The sequence below is a fragment of the Chionomys nivalis genome, chromosome 16 (assembly GCF_950005125.1).
Source record: "Chionomys nivalis chromosome 16, mChiNiv1.1, whole genome shotgun sequence".
Lineage (NCBI taxonomy): Eukaryota > Metazoa > Chordata > Mammalia > Rodentia > Cricetidae > Chionomys > Chionomys nivalis.
In genome coordinates, this window is record NC_080101.1 from 2,578,238 (window position 1) to 2,602,284 (window position 24,047).

The following is a 24,047-nucleotide window of genomic DNA, read 5'->3' on the forward strand; positions in this document are numbered from 1 at the left end:
CTAAACAAAATACGTCTGACGTGATCTGATGAATGCAGAGTTGAATCAAAGTATGATTATTGTAGTCCTAAGTACTTAGTAATAAGTTTCTTGGCCAGGCATGGTAGGTAAATGCTGCCTGTAATTCCAGCACAGGAATTACAGGAGCAGGTGGAGGGGGATCAAGAGTTCAAGACCAGCTTGGGTTACGTAGCGAGTTTGAGGCCAATCTGAATGCATGAGACCCTGTCCTCAAAAAAGGAGAAAAAAGAAAGGGTTTTAGTAATTAACAGCTGCCACAGGCGTCATGCTACAGAAGTGGACTGCCAGCCGGAGGGCCCAGAGCTTGCTTTGATGTTTTGATGTCGTCCTTGTCATTTTTCACGTGTCATCATTTAAGCGTCCTATCCTTATCGTGAACTTAGAATTCCTTTGTCCTACTGGACAGGTGTGGTCTTGTTTGGGAATTAGACTTGAGCCTCCCTTGACGGAACAGCACAGCAGCCCTAAGGACCTCCTGAACACGAGGACCAGCTCTTTTGTTAACTGTATTTTTGGGAAGTCATCCTTCAGCTTTTTAGGCATGTTCTGGTAGGAACCATTGTTTCTCCTCAGAACTCCTAGAGGAGCCTTTGCTTAGCTGCTCTTCTCAAGGTTCTCATGGTTTAGGCCATCACACAGCCAATCTTTCTGCCTTATGCCACCTAGTTCTCCTCTGTGTCCTGTTGTATCCTGTACCCTATGCTTCCCCGTGATAACTTCTCACCAACTGGCATGACATTTTTAATTACCATGATTAATTTGATGGCATGACTGCCTGGTCACACCTATTGCCTCTTCTTATGAAAGAGTCTCATGCAGCCCAGACCGGCTGGTCAGTTAGACTGAAGTTTCATGAAGAAAACAGTTTAGCCCAGATTAGTATCTACTGCATGCCTAGCACATGCTGTATAGAAGCATCCCATAATTAAAGTGAGCAAAGGAGTTAATTTCAGATCTTCTCCATGTAATAAATACATCTCCTCAGTTAATAGTCAAATATGTTATTGTGTAAGTAGAGCAGGCATATCTTATAGACACTTCTAGAGACTCCTAGCTTGGTGATACAGTAGCAAAGCTACCAAAGAAATCTGTCTTCTTTTATTCTATTATTTGTGGAATGCCTCTGTTATGTGCAGTGTGAAATTGAGCACTGGTGTTTTGTTGGTTTTTCAAGACAGGGTTTCTCTGTGTAGCCCTGGCTGTCCTGGAATTCTATCTGTAGACCAGGATGGCCTTGAACTCAGAGGTCCACCTGCCTCTACCTCCCAAGTGTTAGGATTAGAGGTGTGCGCCACCACCGCCTGGAGAACACTGATCTTTGTCATTTGTTTTCCATAAATTCTTGCTGAGTTCTGCATTTTCCAATCACTTTTAAAGTCTCCCTTTCAATAACTTAAAGTACCCCTTTACAGATTCTTTAAAGGCTTTTTAATCAGGGTTAAGAAATAGACTCTAAATAGGATATAGACTTGCAAAGTCAACACTTTTTCCCTTCTTTAGAACTCATACTGACATGATTTTTTAAATGTTTTTGTTTTCAATTATTAAATAGTTTGTATACATGTAACTGGAATATACTAGGCTGATTCAGTACATGCATACATTAGTAATGGTGACTAGCTCGTATGGAGAGGGTGTCATGTCACAACAGATGCTCTTCTGAATAATTCCCTAGAAAGACTAGTTTGATGAGTTACCTCAACACACTTCTGTTGGATGCTTTATCCCCAGCTACAGATGAACAATGTAGGACACAGAGAAAGTAAACAACTTCCTTGGGGTTTTACAACCAATTAAATGGTAGAATTACACTGTAAATTGAAATAGCCTCAACTCCAGAACCCAGTGTTCGTAACTGAAGTTTCATTATCTTCACAGCTAGCCAGGCCTGACTTTCCACTGTCTGACAGTTTGTCTCCTCTTGGTCTTCTCATGGTTACTGTCTCTTAAGCTTATATGAAATGTGTGAAAGGTTTGTGTAATCTGTGTTTGATGGTCCAGGATCCGCAATCTTTATCTCATTCAATTCAACAGATTATAAAGTAATTCTTCTGTTTAAAAAAAATACAAAAACACAAGATATAAATACTCAAAATACCAATTATCCTGAATAAATCCCAAATCCCATCCTCCTTTGTCAATTTCTTCAGTGTGTATTGTAATGGTAAAAGTAAAATGCTGCAGATTCCCAAGTGGCAGCAGTGGGCAGTGGGCACGAGACCACCACAGGCCCGAAAGGCAGCCACCCCAGGCAGGGAGTCACGCTATGAGGGCCAATGGGTCCTAGGCAGGGAGCCTAGGCAGTGAGCCACATGGTAGGTGAGAGACCAAGATGGATAGGCACACCATGCAGAGTGAGGTTGGATATTTATTTAGTGAGGAAGGAGAGAAGGGGAAAGAGCAGAGAGAGGCAGACAAAGAAGTTGGGGGGGGGAGAAAGAGGGAGAAGAGGAGCAGCAGCTACTTCTTTGGGAGAGAGAAAGGAAGGGCTCAGACTGGAAGCAGAAGGAAGATCTACCTGCCTCGGCAGTGGGGATGGGAGGAGTGGATGGGGCTTGTCTCTTAAAGGGACAGGACAGACCATTATATGTATTATAAGTCTAAGTAATTTAAATGTCTTTATAAAGTTTTCCCATACTCCTTTGCCCACTAAGTAACATTTCTGGTCTTACATTTTACCTTTTATTTTTAAAAAGTAAGAAACCTTTTAAACATTAAGAAAGTTATATAACCTATATAAATTACAAGAGAAAGAAAGCTGTAAAGGACATACTGAAAATAAAGAATGTTTACCATTGGTCAGTTCTTTAGCTGTGCATTCTTGTAGGGGCATACAGTATAATATGTGCCATCCAAAATGGCTCTTAGTAGTGAGCAAAAAGCATATAGTGGTGACTTCTTACTATTGTAACATTTTACTTATTTTGAAATCTAATTTGACACTAATTTTAGAACAAGAATAATACCATGTAAACTTGGCCTGGCAAACTGTCTTGTTCCTTCTTCAGAACTCATGTGATGGAAGGAGGGAACTGGCTCCTGAAACTGTCCTCTGACCTCCCCAGCCACATCCTTACACACCCATGCACAAATGAATAAATTTAGCAAAAAGAATTTTTGTTTGTTTGTTTGGTTGGTTTTGGTTTTGGAGATAGGGTTTCTTTGTAGCTTTGGAACCACTCCCTCTGTAGGCCAGGCTGGCCTCGAACTCTGCCTCCCGAGTGCTGGGATTAAAGGCATGCATCACCACCCTGCACAAAAAGAATTCTTAAAGACCATTTGTAAGCAACGTTCAGTCTATTGTATGGCTTATGAGGAGAAATATTGGTAGGGGGGGATTGGAAAACACAGCCTACCCTAAAGCTTCATTCCATAAAAACAATATTCAGTGTGTATATTCAGATCCTGAAACAATTAGTTTCTCTTAAAAGTGTGTGATATTCTGTTACAAACCTTATCAGTGTATAATCATCTAGAGTTATTGGGCATAGCACTATGGTATGTAATTTGTTAAGAGGCTGTGGAATGTTAACAGTACATAGCTTTTCTTGGGACTGATAGCCATTACAGATGCAATATATGAAAACAAAGGCAGTTAACTCTTGGGCGCTTTAAAGTAAAAAAGATCTAAAATTTTAATTCATCTCTTTCCTCTTACAGATTGCTGATTTTGGTTTATCAAAATGGCGCATGATGTCACTCTCTCAATCACGAAGTAGCAAATCTGCCCCCGAAGGAGGAACAATCATCTATATGCCGCCCGAGAACTATGAACCTGGACAGAAGTCGAGGGCCAGCGTGAAGCACGACATATACAGGTACTGGGATTGCTTTAGTTATATCAGAAACGTAAGATTAAGCAGCCAAATTTTCCAACTACATTTTATAATGAGATTTTTCTCCTTATAACTTATAATGGAATTAAATCAGAGGCCACAATGGTTGATATTTTTCAAATTAAACATTTTGCTTTAAGTGATTTCAGCATTGTTTAAAGATATGAAGGTGTATATATTGTCCTGTGAATATGTAAAAATGCTTGTAGGTTTTTAGTGCCTTGGGAAAGCATGGAGAACAGTATTCCATAACCTTTGGTCATGGTTACTTATACATTGCTCAGTTTTAAGAGAAGTAAGCAAACTGTTAAACCTACTAGGGATGTTTTTATTTAAATCATCCCTTATATTTATATATGGATCCTTTATACAGTAAATTAACATGTTTAATATAATTATGGTTTCATGTTTCATTTGCAGCTAGTTATAACCTCACAGTGCAGTAATAGGCATAATTTATTGTTTTTTTTTTTTTTTTTTGGTTTTTCAAGACAGGGTTTCTCTGTGGTTTTGGAGCCTGTCCTGGAACTAGCTCTGTAGACCAGGCTGGTCTCGAACTCACAGAGATCCGCCTGCCTCTGCCTCCCGAGTGCTGGGATTAAAGGCGTGCGCCACCACCGCCCGGCAATTTATTGTTTTTTAATATTGCTTCTTTGACCAGAGAAAAAGAGGATTACAATTTATTATGCACAGAATTAGAGTATGGGCACTTTTACCTCATGAGCAATTCACGTCTGTCTCTAACCTGCCAAGGAATAAGATCGGGCTTCCTACATTTATCTTAAATACCTTCTATAGCTCTTTTAAACAACTTTTGCTAACTTTGATAAATTAACAGTAAAAATGAAGCTGCTTTTGGTAGTAAATGGTATGTCTTGACTAGAAAATTACATCTGCTGATCTACAGCTTCTGTCAAGAAAGGACTTTTTTACACTTCTCTTTCAGTCCATGACAGCCAGTTCGTGTCAGTGAGCACCTGGCTCAGATATCCTTCACTTTCGTATTATTGTATGAAAAAGAATGTTTTTTCTGTTGTTCCCTGATAGCCTTCGTTCATTGACATGAGGTGCCCGGTAAGGAGGAACAGAAGGGCTTTGCTTCTGCTACATAAAGAGTACATAGTCCAGCTGGCCTGATTCTATAAAGATGGACCGTTTGGTTTGGTTTGGTTTGGTTTGGTTTGGTTTGGTTTGGTTTGGTTTGGTTTGGCTTCATTTTTCCTGGATTGAGAGGTGCTGTGGTTTCTGTCATTGTATCTATTTAAATGCTGAACTGCACTGACTGGTTTGCAAGTGTTAAACCAACCTTGCATTCCTGAGACGGAACCAGCTTGGTGAAGGTATATGATCTGCTTAATGCATTTTTTAATTTGATCTGCAAGAATTTTATTGAGTTTTTGCATATATGTTCATCGAGGAAACTGGACGATAGTTTTCTTTTTCTGTTGTATCTCTATCCAATTTTGCTATCAGTTCAGTGCTGGCTTCATGGAATGGGTTTGATAGGTGTCACTTTCCTTTTCATTTATAAAACAGTTGCAAGAACACTGGCATTGCCTCTTTTTTTTAACTTTTTTAAACGCCTGATAGAAAGCCAGGCCTGGTGATGTATGTCTTTAATCCCAGCACTCAAGAGGTAAAAGCAGGTGGATCTCTGTGAGTTCAACCCAGCTAAGTCAAGAGTGAGTTTCAGGACCACCAGGGCTACATAGACAGTTTGTCCCCAAAAAGCAAAATGCTTGGCAGTTTGATGTTGAATCCATCTGATCTTGAGATTTTCTTTGTTAGGAGACTTTTCTGTGATGTGTCCTAGTGTGTGTGTTTGTGTGTATTTGTTTGTATTATGTAAATGTGTGTATTTGTGTATGTGTATGTCTTGATTTAATTTTGGTGGTAATACATATCTAAGAATTTATCATTTCTTCTGGATTTTTCAGGTTTTTTAAATGAGTTTTCTAAGCCCTCCCTAATGAGTCTTTGAATTCTATTGGAAACAAAAAAGTAGACTTCCTTTTTCATCTGTGATCTTATTAATTTTGCTCTTCTTCTTTTAGCTATTCAGGTAAAAGTTTGTCTGTCTTATTTATGTTTTTAAAGAACCAACTTTTATTGATTCCATGTGTAGTTCTCAGATGGAAAAGATGGCTCAGCTGTTAAAGGGTAGACTCATAATGAAACATTTTATTTTTTGTCTCCATTTCATTAAGTTCTGCGCTGACCTTTATTATTTCTTGCTGTCCAATGTTTTTGAGTTTGGATTATTCTTGTTTTGTTTTGTTTTATTTTATTTATTCATTTGTTTACTTGTTTATTTTGTAGTTTTGTTTATCAAGACATTGTTTCTCTGTGTAGTCCTGGCTCTCTGTCTGTATTCCAGGCTGGCCTCAAGTTTGGAGATCCACCTGCCTCTGCCTCCAGAGTGCACACTACCACCTCCTGACTAGGTCGCGCATTTTATTTACTGCCTTGAGGTACTTCATTGGGTTATTTGAGATCTTTCTGACTTTTTAAAGCACTCATAGCTACAAATGCTCCTCTTACAAGTACCTTGAAGTTGTGTTTTCATTTTCGTTTGATACTAAGAACTTTTAAATTTCTTCGCTAACTCCCTGAAAGACTCAGCAGTAATTTGAGTTCATTCTTTAGTCTCCATGTATTTGTATAGTTGGATAGTTTCTGTAGATTTTCTCTCCACGTTTTGACGTATAATCATATTGCACTCAGAGCTGAAAAGAAAGAAGAGGTGATTTTGGTTCCTTTGCATTTGCTTAGACTTGCTTTGTAGCCTAGAATGTGGTCTGTTGTAGAGATGGTCCTTGGAGCTGCTGAGAAGAACATGTATTCTGTTTCAGTTGGTCGGAACATTCAGTAAACATCTGTTCAATTCATTGACCTATGATGTACTCCAACTCCCAAAATTCTTTATTGATTTTTAGCTTGACTGCTCTATCTATTGTCTGATTGAAACCACCCACTATTATTGTTTCAAAAATCAAGCCTTTGTGTCCATTCATCCGTGTTATGAAGTTGGGAGTGCCAGTTTGCTGCTTGTGCATTTACAGCTATGACTTCTTCTTGGTGAAGTCATCCTTTCCTTGTCTCTTCTGACTAATGCTGGGTGGAAGTTGGCTCTATCACCAGAATAACTACTTGGTTTTTGATAGATTGTTTTATCTTTACCAATAGGTATGATTCTCAGAAATAGTAGAAAGTAGGCTTTGTTTCTTAATCCAGGCCACACTGCCTCCAGCAAGGCGAGTTGAAGCCGTTTTCATTTAAGGTTACAATTCGGAGATACTTACGAATTCTGTAGTCTTGTTGGCTGTTTTTCCGGTAGCTTGGATTAGTGTTTGTTCTGTACTTTCTCCCTGATTAGTATCAGGAATTTGAAAACAGACTAATTTCAATGTACTTACCATTCGTTTTGTGAGTTAGGTTTTATATTAAGCTCTATAAGGCGGGAAAGTGAGGAAATAATTTTCCTTGGTTTAGGTGGGATTTTCTCTGTAATCCTCATTTTCCTCAGAGTATGTGCTGACACCTGATCAAGTTCAGGTATCCTTTCTGAGTACGTAACTCATGTGAAGATACTGCAGAATTTCTGTTTTCTTCTCATTTATTTCAAATGTAAACTCTGTTCAGCGTAACTAGGTGGTTTGTAGCTGAAATGTAATGGTTGTCAAACTCTTTGCACTAGGAAAAGACTGTATTGAAACCAGGAAAAGTCAGAAGAATGGTGCAATACTAGAAAAACTTATTGCTCTTAGTTTTGTGTGAAAACCAGGGACATCTGATTAGAGGTTACATTTTATCTAGATGTTCAGAGTAACTTAAGTTATCACAAATATTTATCCTGGTATGTAGCACTAAGCCATTTTTGTGGTAACCTGATACTTTTAATTCCTTTTTAAAACAAAGGTTAATTCCCTTTCAGACATACATGAATATTTACTTCCCTGACTATATATGGTGATTCCTCATAGAACATTTCATTACCTATCATCTTCAAAAATGGTTTCATTTTTAAATAATTTTACTCCAGTTTATTGTACAAAGTTCACTTATGATATATAACTTTTTAATTTAAACAGCTATGCAATTATCATGTGGGAAGTCTTATCAAGAAAGCAGCCTTTTGAAGGTACGTATGCCCTTGATTTCCTTATTCCAGAAGACATGGAGATGTTGGTGCACATTCAGAGCTATCTAAAGCTCGTCAGACTTTAGACATTCCTGCTATTCATTGTGTACACAAACCACACGTCAAAACCTAACAGCTTTTCAGTTATGCATCCACTGCATGCTACAAAGGACGCTAGATTACGATCAGTTGTGAAGAGTGTACTTGATTTAAGGATGAGAAGAATCTAAACTCTAGTTCTTTTGTAGTCAAGCTGCAAAATCTCAAGTCCTTATTTTTGTTCTTTTCAAAGTGAGGTTTTAACTATTTTTCCTTCTACAAATACCAACAAATGTTGAAAAATAATCTTTGTCTTCCCTAGATAAACTGGAGCTTTTTTTTTTTAAATCTGTAGCATTCTGCTTGTTATGTAATGAATACTCCCAGCATTTCAGTGGCTCAGCAGATAACATCCATCTCTCATTCGTATTAACTCTCCCTGACTGTCCCTTGTTGGCTGTGCTTGGCTCTGCTGAGCTCTGCTCATGTCCCATCAGAGGCGCAGATGCCTGGCCCTGGCTGTGAGGTACATCCTCTTGCAGGAAAGGGCATTATGAACTGGTCTGACACTTTAAGATTGCCTCGTCTTTATCTGACTAGTGTTAGGAATATCTTTCCAGTTAATGAAATGTATTTGTTTTGACAGAGGTCACCAATCCTTTGCAGATCATGTACAGTGTGTCCCAGGGACGTCGGCCTGACACGAGCGAGGAGAGCCTGCCGTTTGACATTCCTCATCGCAGTCTCATGGTCTCTCTGATACAGAGTGGATGGGCACAGAACCCAGATGAAAGGCCGTCTTTCTTGAGTGAGTGGACAGTTGTAATCTGGACCTTAAGTTATAGAAATTGTTAGTATACTATAACTATTCCTTGAAAAACTATGCCGATCTGAAACTGTTCCATAAATTACTTTGCTCTTGTTATTCATTGTATTTATATGTAGGTAATTGCTTCTAAAGATCTGAGAATTTCTAATAGAAAGTGAAATTGTTTGGTAGGGATAGCATTCCGTTCACTTAGTGAACATCTGCTCATGCTGTCTCCTCACTGGATGAGCACAGGGAGCAGAGAAGAAGAAAACAACATCTCGGGAGTGGCATTCTCCTGGAGAAAGGGCTGAGGAAACGAGTGGATACATACGACACAGGTCATGGAGTCAGTCCTGTAAGGAAGCATACGCAGCGATAGCACAGAGAGAGTGGAGGGAGGGGCTGCCTGACACCTGAAACAGAACGCATCCTCCACAGACTACGGAGAAAGTCGCTCCAGCAAAGCACGCATCCAGAATCAAGATTCTGAGACTAGAAGAGGAAAGTGTTTTGTGTTTTCAAGGAATAAAGAGACAGCCCACGTCGCTAGAGCATAGCAAACCAAGATATGGTAAAGATGCCCTAGAGAGCAAAGGAGAGGTGCTCGCCACGCTCAGAGCTGGATTCCAAGCACGTTGACAAACCATTCTCACAGTCTCTTCTGGAGACAGTGTGATCTAATTTAAGTTCAGGTCAGAATCACTCGTGACTGCTGTATGGGGAAGTGACTAGGGGAGGCCAGAGAAGAACAAAAAAGCAGTTAGGAAACTCCCTCAGTATTTGTCTAGTTAAGGTGATAATTCTGGTCAGAAAAAAATTACTCAGAATTAAGATACATTTCGGAGGAAGAATGATCAGGCCTCTGATTGTAAACAGGAGAAAATCTTAAGACCTCAATTAGGCAGAGTTCTTAGATTTGAATCCAAAGAATCTAAAAATTTTTCACTAAATAAATAAATGTGGAGATTAAACTTTAAAATAATCAGAACTTTGTACTCTAAGTCCCAGGCCGAGGAGCTGGCGCAGGGGAGAAACTGTGTTCCATACAAGCCCGAGGACTCCCAACACCCATATTATATGTCTCATGTGCCCTGCTGGTGTGCAGCATGCCTGTAATCCCAGCACTTGGGAGGTGGGAATGGGTTCCCCAGAACAAGCTGACTAGCTAGACTCGCGAAAAATGGAGAGTTGTGACTTCAAGGGATATATAAGGTGTAGAGCAATCAAGACAGCCAGTGTGAACTGCTGGGCTTCGCAGTCACACATACATGCAAACAGTACATTTACATCCCACACACACACATGCAGAAGTAAATAAACTACTAAAATATGAAAGGATGCAGATCGTGGGAATATATTTGCATATCATATCTATTAAAAGAACTTGTATGTGGAAATAAAAAGAATTCTGACTGATTCAATATCAAGACATAATAAATTTTAAGAATTGGAGACTAGAGTTTCATCAGAGAAAATAGACAGTTGATGAAAAAGCATATAAAAGGGCTTTTTACATCACTAGGAAATACAAACAGTGAGATACCAATTGAAGCACTATTAAAACAGCTACAGTAAGAAAGAAAATAATGACATATTGGTGTGATCAAAAGCAATGAAACCCTCAGGTATTGCTGATTGTGTATGCCTAATCATATAGGCATGCTTCATGTAACCAGCAAATAGAAGAAATTATAATTACTATTACTGCTTTAACAACCATATAAACATTTTTATCCAAGGAAGAGTCTAGGATTTATGATAGAAAATCAAGCATCGCTAGCTCACTAGTAATCTAAACTAGATCACCCTAGATGGAGAATTTAGCCTGACAGCAAAGAATAAAATGTCCATTTTAGACCTCTGAGGCATTTCTCAGAAACTGTGTAAAGGAACAAGAAAATAGCAAAGGAAGGAAACACACGGTGTGGTCTTGTATGTCTGGAAGGAGCCAGGAGGAAAGGAGAGCGTGGCCAGTCACAGCTATCTGTAAGTCATGTGAGCAGGTCTCCAGGTGAGTGCAGCAGTAAGAGGCTAGAGCAGGAGACTCTGATGAACTCAGGAGTTTGAGGCCAACTTCGGTAATAAATATCCAAGTCCCTGATCTCAAAAAAAGAAGGAAAGATTTTTCTGACACTCATCATTGGTAACCTGTACAAATGTAACTTCTTTTGAAAGATTTTTTTTTTTTTTTAGTTTTGTGTTCTAACTAAAAAAGATAGTTTTGTTAGTTTTGTATGTGTCTGTGTGCATGTATGTACATCCGAGTACAGGTGCCTGCTGAGTCCAGAGGCCTTGCTTCTCTCTGGAACTGGGGTGGCAGGCAGTTGTAAGCTGTTGGATGTGTGTTCTAGGAACCAAACTTGGGTGCAGGAACAGTGTGTGCTCTTCACCCCTGAGCATCTCTTCAGCCCCACATGCAGTTTCATAGAGATGCAAGAACAGAAACTGGTGCTGATGTGTGCAAAGTAGATGTACTAGACATGCAGACCAGGAGGACACTTCAGACTTTACATGTGGGCAACTTTCAAGACTTGGTTCTTCCCTTCCTCCATGGTGCTGGGATCAGCTAAGGCAGTCAGGCTTGCAAAGCAAGCGCTTTTACCCGCTGGCCTCTTGCTGGCCCAGCCTGTAAGAATTCTTCACATGTTGTATCTTGTCAGACTCAAGTCCATTAGCAGATATGCGGCTTGACTGTCCTCCTTTACTCCTAGTCTGTGGCTTTGCATTTTTTTTTCTTAAGAATAACTATTCTCTAGAGTACAATCTTCAAAATTGTTTTTGAAAGTCCAGTTGTCAGGTTTTTATGAATCTTATTTTTGATGTCATATCTAAGAAATTTCCCTAACTCAAGGTTTTGAATATTTTCTCCTGTTTCTATTTAAGTGAATGGTCGATTTTGAGTCAGTTTTTATGTATGGTGTATGGGAAGAGTATAAATGACCTGGGTTTCTGTGGTTATCTAAATGTCTGAGTATAGTTTATTTTGAAAGACTGTCCTTGCCTTGTGGAATTTAAGGCCCTCTTTTGAAAGTCAGCTTACCACAATTTTAAGGGATCGTTTCTAGGCTACCGACTCTGCTCTGTTGATCATCAGGTCTGTTTATGCCAGCAATAAGAACTCCTACAATTGGATGTCATCACGTTAGTGAAGGATTGACATGGAGCCTTAGAAGATAAATGCTAACATTTCAGTTTATTTATTAGAAGCAACGTGAACTTAAAATTGTTGAGTTTTGTTTTGTTGTTTTTTCTTATTTAGAATGCTTAATAGAACTTGAACCGGTTCTGAGAATATTTGAAGACATAACTTTTCTTGAAGCTGTTATTCAGTTAAAAAAAACAAAGGTAAATCTCCTTTTGACATTTTGTAATTTAGAATTGTAAACAGCTATATGTCACTTATGTTTTAATTTATTTTCCCAGACACAGGCTAGAGTTAGGAGGTGGGAAAATTGGCAGGGGCCATGATTACTACCTTTTCTTTGTCACCAGCGGGTAATCACACTTCATTCTAATGGGCCACCTTCAGACGTAACAATTTCAGAACTCTCGGCACGTCAAATGTGAGCTTAGAATGTGTACTGAAGGCCCTGTGTACAACAGACCACCTGTGTCACTCACCGCAGGGGAATGTAATATGTGTTAATCTGTATTTACTTCTGCTAAGTGTTAGTACCTGCAGAAGATGAGTTCTTGCTCTTCCTTAATGTACTTGAGTTTTTCTGAGATTTATTGTCAAGTAAAGCAGTAGCATTTATGCTCCAGTTGAGCCCCCAAATTGTACTTCTGTTGCTTGCTTTTTACTTTGTTTTCTCACTCAAACACTTCACGTGGCAGAGACTGAACTGTCAGTGACGTTTATGGGGATGAACAAGGGCGGCTGTGTGGTCCATGTACTTTCGTGGATCAGCTCCGCTGAGGATTTACACAGCAGCCATAGCTCCGTAGAGCACAGCAAGCATAGGCTCACACTCGCTAGGTCTCACTGAGTTGCACTTTAGATGTGATAGAAAACTGCCAGCTAGCCAAACTCTTGGACAATGAACAAGCACAATCTGCAGTTCCTTGTTGACTGAGTTTGCTTTCCCCTCCTGGTTTGCTGGGCCTCCTAGCCTAACTCATCATGTAAAGATTAGTATGTAAAAGAAACAGTCACTCATCATCAAAATTAAGATTTATCATACAATATTAGATTCCAAGTTTTAAGAGGATCTGAAAATGAATTCTTTAAATTCGTTTCATAACTTCTCCAACTCCCCCATTCGGAGGTAGGGTACAGCCTTCTCCAGAGATACCAATGTCAATACTAACATCTGACACTGTTGCCTTTTGTCTTACCCTTCCTTTTCCTATTTTCTCCTTACGAGTTTCTCTTTTTCTCATTTCTTTCTTTCTTTTTTTTTTTTTTGTTTTTGTTTTTGTTTTTTGAGACAGGGTTTCTCTGTGGTTTTGGAGCCTGTCCTGGAACTAGCTCTTGTAGACCAGGCTGGTCTCGAACTCACAGAGATCCACCTGCCTCTGCCTCCTGAGTGCTGGGATTAAAGGCGTGTGCCACCACCGCCCGGCCCTCTCATTTCTTTCTAAGCAAAACTAGAGTAGGGACCTGGTGGTACCATCCTGTAATCACATCTACTTGGGTAGGCTAAGAGAGGAAGATTGCAGAGTCAAGGTGTGCCTGGGCTACAGTGTGAGCTCGAAGCCAGCAAGGGTAAGTTAGCTTTACCTGTCTCAAAATAGAAAATAAGAGGAGTGAGGGGACTTAGGGGTATAGTTCAGTGGTAGATCATTAAATATAAAAAACAAAACAAAAATAGAAGAAATAGGAAAGGAGGAAAATACAAAGGCCTATTGCCTTGGTCATGAAGAAAAAGAGAACCACCCCACATCCTTTTTGTCTCCAGTTTAAACACGAGGATCCTGTATATGCAATTTACTGTTTAGAAGTTTGTCTTCCTAAGTAACGTGTATGTTTTCAGACAGTTTAGTAACCCCATGGTGGATTCATCATTGTTATTATGGCACAGTATTATTATCACACGAAGTTGTAGTTGGGGGTGTTCGGAATTCTTGTTTCTTCAGCTGAGATTATTGCAGTCTGGATGTTAGTAACTTCCATAACCCACACAAACAGTGGCACCAGCAATAGAGTAGAAACGTAAGAGCCAAGCGTGCTGGTGTGAGCCTCTAGGCCCAGCTCCTCTAGCGGTGGAGGCAGCAGAGTTGAGTTTGAAGCCAGGCCAGACTGAGAAACATGAGCAACATAATGAGATCCTGTCTGATACAAACGTACACACACACACCTCATATTTTTCTATTTAGGATGGTTTGCCTTTGCATTTTCTGTATTTTCAAATTCTCTTAACCAGCTCTTATCTATTTGAATTTTTCCAAGTAAATGTTTCTTGAAAAATAAAAGCTGAACCCAAAAAGTTTTCTATAATACTTTCTTATATTTCTTCTTTGGAAATGATTCACTAGTCCATAAATAATTTGAATTATCATATCATATATATTAGTTATAAAAATAAGGTATCACTAACAAAACAATATAAATGTTTCAGGAAAACTTTACATAACAGACATAGCCAAAAAATAACTTGAAGATTCATGTTAAATTGCATGTACATCAGGTGTGGTGGAGCATGTCTTTAATCTCAGCAATCAGGTGGCAGAGGCAGGTGGATCTCTGAGTTCTGTAACAAAATCCAGGTCCTCAAGGTTACATGATCTAAACACATACACTGACTGAACTAGCGAGTGCTCATGAGTGATGGACTAGGTTCATTGTATACACAGCTGGATATGAGTCTTTCCTCTGACTAGAGCAGGAGTGGTAAAAGGGACAGTGGAGAGCTGGGGGCAGAACCCACTGTTTTCTAAAGTTCTGAACAACAATTACTATTATTCTGGTATTGAGAGGAAAAATAGACGTAGCCATCTGTGGTAGTCCAGAAGCTGAGGCAGGTGGATTGCTGTGATTTTGAAGCCAGCATGGTCCCTGACTGCTGGGTGATATTCTCTGTCAAGTGTTGCGGCAGGGGCTAGGCTCCCAAGTCTATGTTTAAATGACTTAGTAGTGATGACAACTTGTCTAATCTTAGTTTATGGAGCCAAAAGTGAGTCACTTTAGTATAAACTTATAATACTTAGATAAACAAATCACCTACTTAGCAGCTCTCTTTTGCTGAATACCTGCGAATAAGCTTAGAGCCATTTTGCACGCATTACTTCTGATTCTCCTTACAGTAACCCTGCAAAATGGGCACCCTTATCTCATAGATAAATAGGAAAAGCTACTGTTAAGTTTCATCACCCACCCATGCACATGCAAGCAACCCTAATTAAACTCAATGGGCTGTTTGTTCGTTTGGGTGATTATTTAAGACAGGAAAGTGGGACAGAGGACAAGATGAGAGGTAGAGTTCAAAAGGGAGCAGGCGGGACATAAGAGAGGGGATGGAGAGCGACTGTGACCCCAATACTTCATATACATTTGGGTCAGATAGTTACAAATCCTGGGGCTCTAAAGTTGGTCATGACCCCCATTCCATAGTAACACACCACCAACTTTATATTGTCCCTGCCTTGGCTTCTTATGGGTGTGGTAACGACAGCCGTAGGACTGGAGCACAGTGCTCGGAATGCACTTCTGCTCAGTAACAACTGTGGACAGAACACACAGCAAATTCAGTGCCTGCGTCTAACCAAGTGCTTCGTTATCTCAATCTTCAAACAATCCTGTTTGCAGGACTTTAAAGATGAAGCTGCAAGACACTTGAGGGATAGTATTTACTGACATCAGCCAGTTGAGACGAGGCAGGACGAAAAAAACCTGTTCCCTAAGCATCTCTTGCTGGACACCGTCACTACCTAATTAAGTTACAGATTCTCAAATGATTTAGATTTTTGTTTCCATTGATTTTTGTGTAAAAAGAAAACATGTGAAGTAGGTTGTTTATACTTCTGTGATTCCTAACCAAAGCACCCATGTGTGTTCACTTCAGATACAGAGTGCCTCCAGTACTATCCACCTCTGTGATAAGAAAAGGGATTTATCGTTGAACCTACCTGCAAACCACCCTCCACAAGAGGTACAAATATATGTTTTTCATACCAAACTGAATGTGAGAAGAATATTAAAGTACCATGTAGTCTAAGCCCCTTTTCTATATATGGGAAGCTAACGTACAGGGAGTATTTATACTTTGTTAGGGAGCCATGACAGTCTCTAACCTGAACTCCCAGTCTATCCTACACGATGGTCTCGGGTAGTGTACAAGTAAACCATCAGTAATTATTGCACCACTGTTCATACCTCCTGGCCACCTCATAACAGAAGTTTCAGTTGTTCTCCAAGTCTCTAACTGATCATTTTATGAATCATTTAAGATTAGATTATATGTCCCCTTTAAAGGTTCATAAAAGTAATAGTACATTCAGAAGATCATGTAAGCACAACACATAGAGGGGTTTTACATTTGTTTATACAGTGTATGCATATGTGTATGTGTCTGATTCAAAGGATAACTTGCAGAAATCATTCTCTCCTTTGCTGTGTGGTTCCCAAGGATCAAATTGAGGTCAACCTCTTGACAGAAGCCCCTTTCCCCACTGAAACACCTCACTGGTCCAAATACATAATTTCAAAACCACTTTTATATAAACTATCTAATTTGATCCTTGAATATATGCTAATTTTTGATGGAACCTAAAGGCCACAGTGTTTCAATGTGTTGTTGAAGGGCAGTGAGCAATTCCATAGCAGAGATGGGAGTGAAGATCTCTGTGATTTTTCCAAGGGTTTTCCATCCCATCAGGTTGAGAGAACCTAAGAACAAGCATTTGCTCTAAATCAGTAGACAGCCATAAGTTTCTGGTTCACTATGGCTGCTGAACAGATTCACTGAATTCTGTAGGGTCTATAGTTATTTTCAGAACATAACTATTGCCCCATCTCTTCCACTTAAGATGGTTTAAAAGAATTAAATTTAGAGGGTGAGGATGTAGCTCGATAGAGCACTCACTTAGCATGTGTAAGGCCCTAGGTTTGATCCCTAGTAGAGATGGAGGTGAGAAAGAAATTGAGTGTATTTGTGATGGTTTTCTGTTATTTCTTTGGTTCTGTAAACTATAATTTATGGTGGTTCTGGGTCTTTGTTTTTAATAAGCCAAAGGCAAGTACAGCCTAGAAGCCTTAGCTGTGTAACTTTAAAGATGGTACCTTTCCACAAACTGTAGACAGTTCTCCTCAACCTGCCGGTCCTCTGTTTCAGGAATCATGTGGATCCTCTCTGCTCTCCAGAAACACTGGTTCTCCTGCAACCTCCCGGTCCCTGTCAGCTCCTGAAGACAAAGATTTTTTGTCTGGTATGCCAGTTTCCCAATCAGTATCGTTAGCAACTTTTCCACTTTCTTTCGAGGCCATATCGTTAGCAAACGGTGGTGTGCATGGAACACACTTCATTTGCATTCACGCTCTGCTTTCTCTGTAAGTGACAGGTCTGTACACATGGAGGTAGCAGTGGGTAGCAGTTGATGGACAGATACCTGTGTGTTAAAGGCAGTCTGTGATCACGAAGGAAAGGGTTTTCTTCTTAATATCACAATAAAAGAGATAAATGTTTCTAAATTGCCATAGTAACTATATTTTAAGAAGGATATATATAACTATAGGGAACAAGATACATTCTTTACAAAGTACTTTTAATAGCTGTGTGAGGGAGCTAGTCCTGGTTTTACAAATTCTGAACTCTGGATCCCAGAGCAAGTAGCTAGCAGATCAAACACTTTCTTAAAGCCAGGCTTTTTGATCAGTATTTCATGTCACACCACTGTCCATGTCAACATGAAGACTTTATGTCTGGTTAGAGGCTGACCTCTTGTTATGACAGATGGGCCCTCCATGGTAAAGAACACGAGTCCAGAAGCCCGGAAACAAACTAGCAGTGGGTAATTTAGCCTGTCTGGTAAATGGAATGAATAAAAAGAGATAAAATGTGAGGGGGATCACAGTCATATCTAGAATGCCGAGGGGCTGGAGAGATGGCTCTTTCCGAGGACTTGAGTTCGATTCCCAGCACCCCCACAGCATCTCAGAACTGTCACAACTCCAGCTCCAGAGTTATCCTATTCTGGCCTCCACAGGCACCAAGAATTCACAATACACAGACATATTTGTAGAACAGAATACGTATACCAATTAAAAAAAAAAAAGCAGTAAAGAAAAAAATAATTTCTGCACTCAGCTAAGGTAATTTAGACTTTTAAGTTCAGTAGATAATTCTTGAAGAAAGGTATAAAATAAGAATTTTTGCTTTAGGAAGGCTCATCCTGTCGGGAATATATATGATATTTTGAAGTTATCTTTATTTATTGTTTGTATGTGTGTGAGGTGGTGGGGCAGCACAGAGAGAGCCGCACAGGCCACAGTGCGTATGTGGAGGTCACAAGGCAGCTTTGGGGAGTCAGGTATCTCCTTCCACTGTGGATTCTGGGAATCAGATTCTGGTAAAGCAAGGACTTTGATGCACTGAGCCCTCGTGATGGCTGTGTAGAAACTACCTGGAAATGAAGAGGAGACTTGGAGTAAGGACAGTTACGAGCAGGAGAGTGTGAGAGATTAAGTGACTCCCAATGCTTTACGACTTCTCATTTGAGGAGCTAAGAGAGAACAGATGAAGCTGAGTAAGTTGTTAACCTGGAAAACCACCACAGCTGCTAGAACAAAGAACCGAAATGGAGTTTAGAGTTAAGACAGGTGGTGATTATGATTTTAATTTTTCTTATTTTATTTATTGTTTGTCTGAGAAGCCATCAGGACCTATTGGGGTGATGCGCAGAATGTTGGAGACACTGAGTTCAGTAATGACATAAAGATGATTACATGAACTTGAAGGACCAATAAACAGTTGGAACACTTAGATTGTTTTCTAGAAGAGAAAGGAGAAAACATGTCAAATACAGACTTCTTACACTTAAAAGTCTGTGTATCTTACAGACCTAAGACAGTTTTAAACTGGAAAAGGGGGAATTCACAGGGCAGAAGTATCAGACTATGAGAAGAAGGCAAATCTTAGGAGTTATAGTAATCAGGGCCAGCAAGCACTAACAGTAGTAAAAACTCTTGGATATAAATGCTTATTCCCTAAAAAGGTTCACAGACCTGTGGGTCAAGTGCTTCCAGCCCAGCCTGCAGCCTGAACCTGGTCCTCAGGACTCACGTGGTAGAAAGAGCACTGATTCCCACAGGGTGTCCTCTGCCCTCCACACACACACAAGTAAATGTCATTGGAAACACTTAACCTATGTTCAGCATTGGGTTTCTGATTTGGTATTCCCGCTAGGACTATCTAGTGAGTGCTCTACCCTAATGACATGTCCTGTAGGAGGACCTCAGGACTGCTCCTCGTTGAAGCTGCGTCACTGTCCTGGAAACCACAGCTGGGACGGCACCGTTTCTGCGTCACAAAGGGCTGCCGTCTGTGAGCACAGACCCACCCTGTGCTCTCTGGCAATAATAAATCCACTGCTGGCTGAGAAAAGTGCAGGTGAGTGTATGCTGCAAGGTTCACTCAGATGCTGGCATTTCCCTTACAAGTGCAGACACCGCACAATGAGCCTTCTTAGTGTTAAGTAAGAAAGCATCTCCAGCCTTATGCTGACTTGTCTTATTAGGGCCAGGTGTACTCCAGGAGTCTCTAACTGGAAAGTGTCAAGAGGAAGCATTACTTACTATGTTAGTAACGGTGAAGCTACTTTTGATTATTAGATATGTAGGCATCCCTTATATTTTAAACAAAACATAAAGTCATTTTGGCCTACAGCATAGCATATAAAAAATAAATGATTCTCCCAGGAAGGTGAATGTAAGATAAAATGCAAGTCTCTAAATAATGCCTGGAAAAATAAGCATTTAAAAAAAATACTGTTTAAGACTGGCACAGTCATACAGAAATGTGTGTTCTGCTTATTCATATGTATACAGAATAATACTCTGTTTCAGGGAGGCCGCTTATTTCGTTCCTGGCTGCTCAGCCCTGAAATAATCACACAGAAGCTATTTTAATTAAATCATCACTTGGCCCATTAGCTCCAGTTTCTTATTGGCTAACTCTTACATCTTAATTTAACCCATTTCTATTAATCTGTGTATCGCCACGCGTCTGTCTCCAGAGGGGCTACCTACATGGCTTCTCTCTGTCCCTGCCCTTCTTTCTCCCAGCATTCAGTTTATTTTTCCCCACCTAGCTCTGTTCTATCCTATCAGAGGCCAAACCAGTTTCTTTATTCATTAACCGATAAAAGCAACACATAGACAGAAGGACCTCCCGCGTCCATACTCATTGTGTGTGTCTGCCCTCAACTTTGTACGTTGTTCATGCTCTGCCCCTCAACAGAGCGTCTCCAGCCTGGTATAGCCCAGCAGTGGATCCAGAGCAAGAGGGAAGACATTGTGAGCCAGATGACTGAGGCCTGCCTTAACCAGTCACTGGATGCTCTTCTGGCCCGGGACTTGATCATGAAGGAGGACTATGAACTCATTTGTACCAAACCAACAAGGACCTCAAAAGTCAGGCAGTTACTAGACACCAGTGACATCCAAGGAGAAGAATTCGCCAGAGTTATAGTACAGAAGTTGAAAGACAACAAGCAAATGGGACTCCAGCCTTACCCGGAACTGCCTGTGTTTTCCAGAGCACCATCGTCAAATTTCCTTCAAAATAAAAGCTTGTGAGTGAGTTTTTGAGAGGAAAGTCAGTTTACAAATGGTTATTTATATGTCTGTTACCTGGATAATATTTGTATAAATCCATAAGTGTATTGGATGCTTCACTGAAGGTTTTTGGAAGAGATGAGTATGTCTCCTTCCATGACATTGCAGTATTTTTTTTAAATTAATATAAACTTTTGCATTATGCCGTGTAGTTCAGTTTTTTATGTCAGCTTCATTACTTGAACCTTTTTTATGTAATAACTACATTTTTCTTGGACATCACAGTGCCTTAAGGTAAGCCTTTGTTTCTGATGGAAGACATTTCTAAACTCCCTTCCTCTGTAGCCTTCATTGTTCCTCTAAAGTGCATTTTGACTTTATGTAGCAGTGATACAATATTCCCACTCTGCAATCCCAAATTCAGATCCCCAAAGAGTTACTCCTTTTTTAAAGCTTATCCACAAAAATTTTAGAAGGCTGTTTCAAGGTACACAACGTGTATAAAGAAGACCAAAACAGTCTTTATTACCACTGGCCTTCCATCCCGCCTCTGCCTCCCGTCTGTCAGCAGAGTGAGCGGCCCAGTGTGCATTCTGGCGCAGCTGCTTTCTGCTCCTGTCTTGGGCACATGCCGATTGAATAGAGGCAGGTCCTGTTGCTGTTTTCCTGGTAGCACAGCACGGTCTGCACACTGAAGGGTGTCGCAGGCCCGGTCTCCCAGCTTAGACGCGCGTCTGACTCAATCTGTTCAGCTCCCACACAAGAGGCACGCTGCTCCAGTTTCTATTTTCTAAGCTTGTTCACACCAACGTCACCACAAACAATAAAAAGACAATACAATGTGAGTCTTTTTTCCCATGGGCTGCTAGCTTACATCACGAAAGGGAACCCTTAAGAAGTGATACCTTCTTCTGAAAACTGTGTAGCACTGTTAGTGAAAAGTGAGAAACAGGATAAATTTGAAAACGCAAACTTGTGAAATGCACCAGACTCAGAACCTGAAAAACTATGAATAAAGGATAAAAGGACTTAAATGGCATTTAGACAATGAAATCGTCTGTATTGCAATAGGAATTTAAGCTCCAGGGTTGGGGAGATGATGCAACACTTCAGACACTGGCTGTTCTTGCACAGGACAAAGATCCTCCCAGCACCCATATGACAGCTCACAGCCATGAGTAATTCCAATCCCAGCGACCTAAACTCTCTTCTGGTCTCTACATACTCAGTGTGCTTACATGCAGGCAAAACACTCATACACATAAAGTAATAGGGAAAAATTTTTAAAGAATTTAAATTCCATTTTAAAATGACATTAATCTATGGTCTGACTCCTATGGGACTTCCAGAAACACATAAATTTATAGGGAAATATGAAAATTAATTAGATTCATGAGTTGTCTTAAATTCTTTTTAAAAAATTAAAATAGAAACGTAGGTGTGGTGGCACACACATGGTATCCTAGAACTTTGGAAATGGAAGCAGACAGAGTTCAGAGTTGACCTCAACTACCTAACAGTTCAAAGCCAGACTGAACTATCTGAAATCTTGTCTCCAATAAATAAATAAACAAACAATAACAAAAATATTAAATTTAGGGGGGGAAAAGGTAGGGTTTTTTGTTTGATTTTTAAGATTGGTTTTACTCTCCATGCCTGTCCCTCCTCCCTCATGTGTGTGTATTTAAAATTACCTTTTAGAATAGTGATGCCCTCAGCTGAGTATTGGTGGTGCATGTCTTTAATACCAGCACTCAGGAGGCAGAGGCGGGTGGGTTGCCTGGTCTACAGAATGAGTTCTAGGACAGCCACGGCTGCACAGAGAAACTCTGTCTCTAAAAAAAAAAAAGGAATAATACTGATGCCCTCAAATGGACTTTTATACTGATGTATGTGGATTATGTAAATTGATAAGATGAACTCTGCCCTGGTCTTCCACTTACTACGAAGTCTCAGTTCATGGAGTGTGAGCCTCTTCTAGTCTGTAGTTACATGCTTGTTACCCACCGTTTTTCTCTGGTGATTTACTGTAAGGAAGACACGTGTATAGTCACCCACCCATTGTCAGAGCCGGAACAAACTCTACATGAAGACACATGCTGACCAGTGCTCGCAAAGTACTGCATTTTCTAATTCATGAAGAAAAGTTATGGCCCGTTGGGAACGAAGGAGAATTGATAATCATTTATGCTGGTCCATGCTCACAAATATCTCAGTTTTCCGAGTATCGTATCATCTCTGACGTCATATCTTCTGTGTCATAGAGACCAGTTCCCAGATTACTTTACTTTTCCCCTCAGTGACATTATTTCTTTTCCATCTCAAGGACCCATATTCCTTGTGAAAGCAAAATTCCTTCACTTGGCCCGTGTATCTCTACTGATTTTTTTTTCCTGAAGAATTACTCTACATTGACTCCTAACAATCCCTTTCTAAATTGTTGTTTAAAGAGCCATGTCGGTCTTGTAAATTGCTTAAAATTTAATGTCATGTAATTAATGAATGGATTTCAAATGGACAAGGCATATCTGGTGCTCCAAGCCCCTCTACAAAAAAAGTTAATGCACCTGTTGTTATAGTTAAATACGCCATTGAGGAAGGGAGCTTACAACCTCGTTGTTACCTTGCTCTACACAATATCATTTGTGCATTGCTACACTGATTTTTTTTAACTATTTCTCAAGGTTGGACGATATCTCTGGACAGCCCTCAATTGAGACTTCCCTCACAGGTGACTCTGGACGGTTTCAAGTTGGTATCTAAGGCTAACTCAAGTCACCATCCATAACTGCATTTTACTATTGTAGAAATTAAAACTTAGAAAGCAAAAATGTTAGTTTACAAAAAATAACAAAAGAGACTGTATTAAAAAACAATGGTGAGAGGTGTTTTGTAGCTCACTTTAAAGAAAATAAGTAGAGGAAAGCTGTTTTCTCATGCCTGCCTTCAGTCTGTTCAAAGTCGCCCTCATGTAGCCCAGGGGGAGCCCCACTTCTACATGTGAAGGAGTGGCAGTGAGCAGAAACCGGGGTCCAGCACCTATGTAAGAAGTAGACTGCAGGCAAAGGGCTACAAACCTTCATTCCCTAGACGGGGTGTAACCTCTGTAATTAGTGACACATGAACTGTAGTTACCCGAGCTGGGCCCACAACCAGCTCTATGGACAATTAGTCAAGGAATGGGGAGAGTTCGCAGGCCTCTACTCTTCCCCTCTGCATGGTGAGAGTCACTGTCTTTAGTTGTGTTCTCCCTGTTGAGCCTACCGGGCTCTGAGAACAGCTCCACGGCCACACAGATGGCGATGGTTAATCGTCATGGGTTATAAAATAAAACGAATAGGTATAAAACTGCATTGTGGCCAGGCACGGCGGGGAGGCTCTCTCTGGTGGCTCTCACATTTGCGTCTCCCTGGTCCCTCGTTTATGCAATCCTCGATCATTTAATCTGCCTGCTGTCTGAGCCACTCCCCTGAAACTGCTCTTGCC

At 40.2% G+C, this 24,047-nt stretch overlaps 1 protein-coding gene across 2 annotated transcripts in view; it reads left to right on the forward strand.

The window, feature by feature from the left end:
• Ripk2 (receptor interacting serine/threonine kinase 2) overlaps positions 1-20,763 on the forward strand; it is a 32,755-nt gene extending 11,992 nt beyond the window's left edge. The window contains exons 4-11 of one of the 2 annotated variants that reach the window (XM_057790620.1): positions 3,682-3,839; positions 7,949-7,998; positions 8,684-8,845; positions 12,108-12,193; positions 15,853-15,939; positions 17,122-17,215; positions 19,192-19,395; positions 20,245-20,763. In XM_057790620.1, coding sequence (XP_057646603.1) covers positions 3,682-3,839; positions 7,949-7,998; positions 8,684-8,845; positions 12,108-12,193; positions 15,853-15,939; positions 17,122-17,215; positions 19,192-19,395; positions 20,245-20,582 — 1,179 coding nt within the window. In that variant the 3' untranslated portion in view covers positions 20,583-20,763. The remainder of the gene's footprint in view (positions 1-3,681; positions 3,840-7,948; positions 7,999-8,683; positions 8,846-12,107; positions 12,194-15,852; positions 15,940-17,121; positions 17,216-19,191; positions 19,396-20,244) is intronic. The other variant, XM_057790622.1, reaches the window with a different exon arrangement.
• Positions 20,764-24,047: the final 3,284 nt, after the last annotated feature.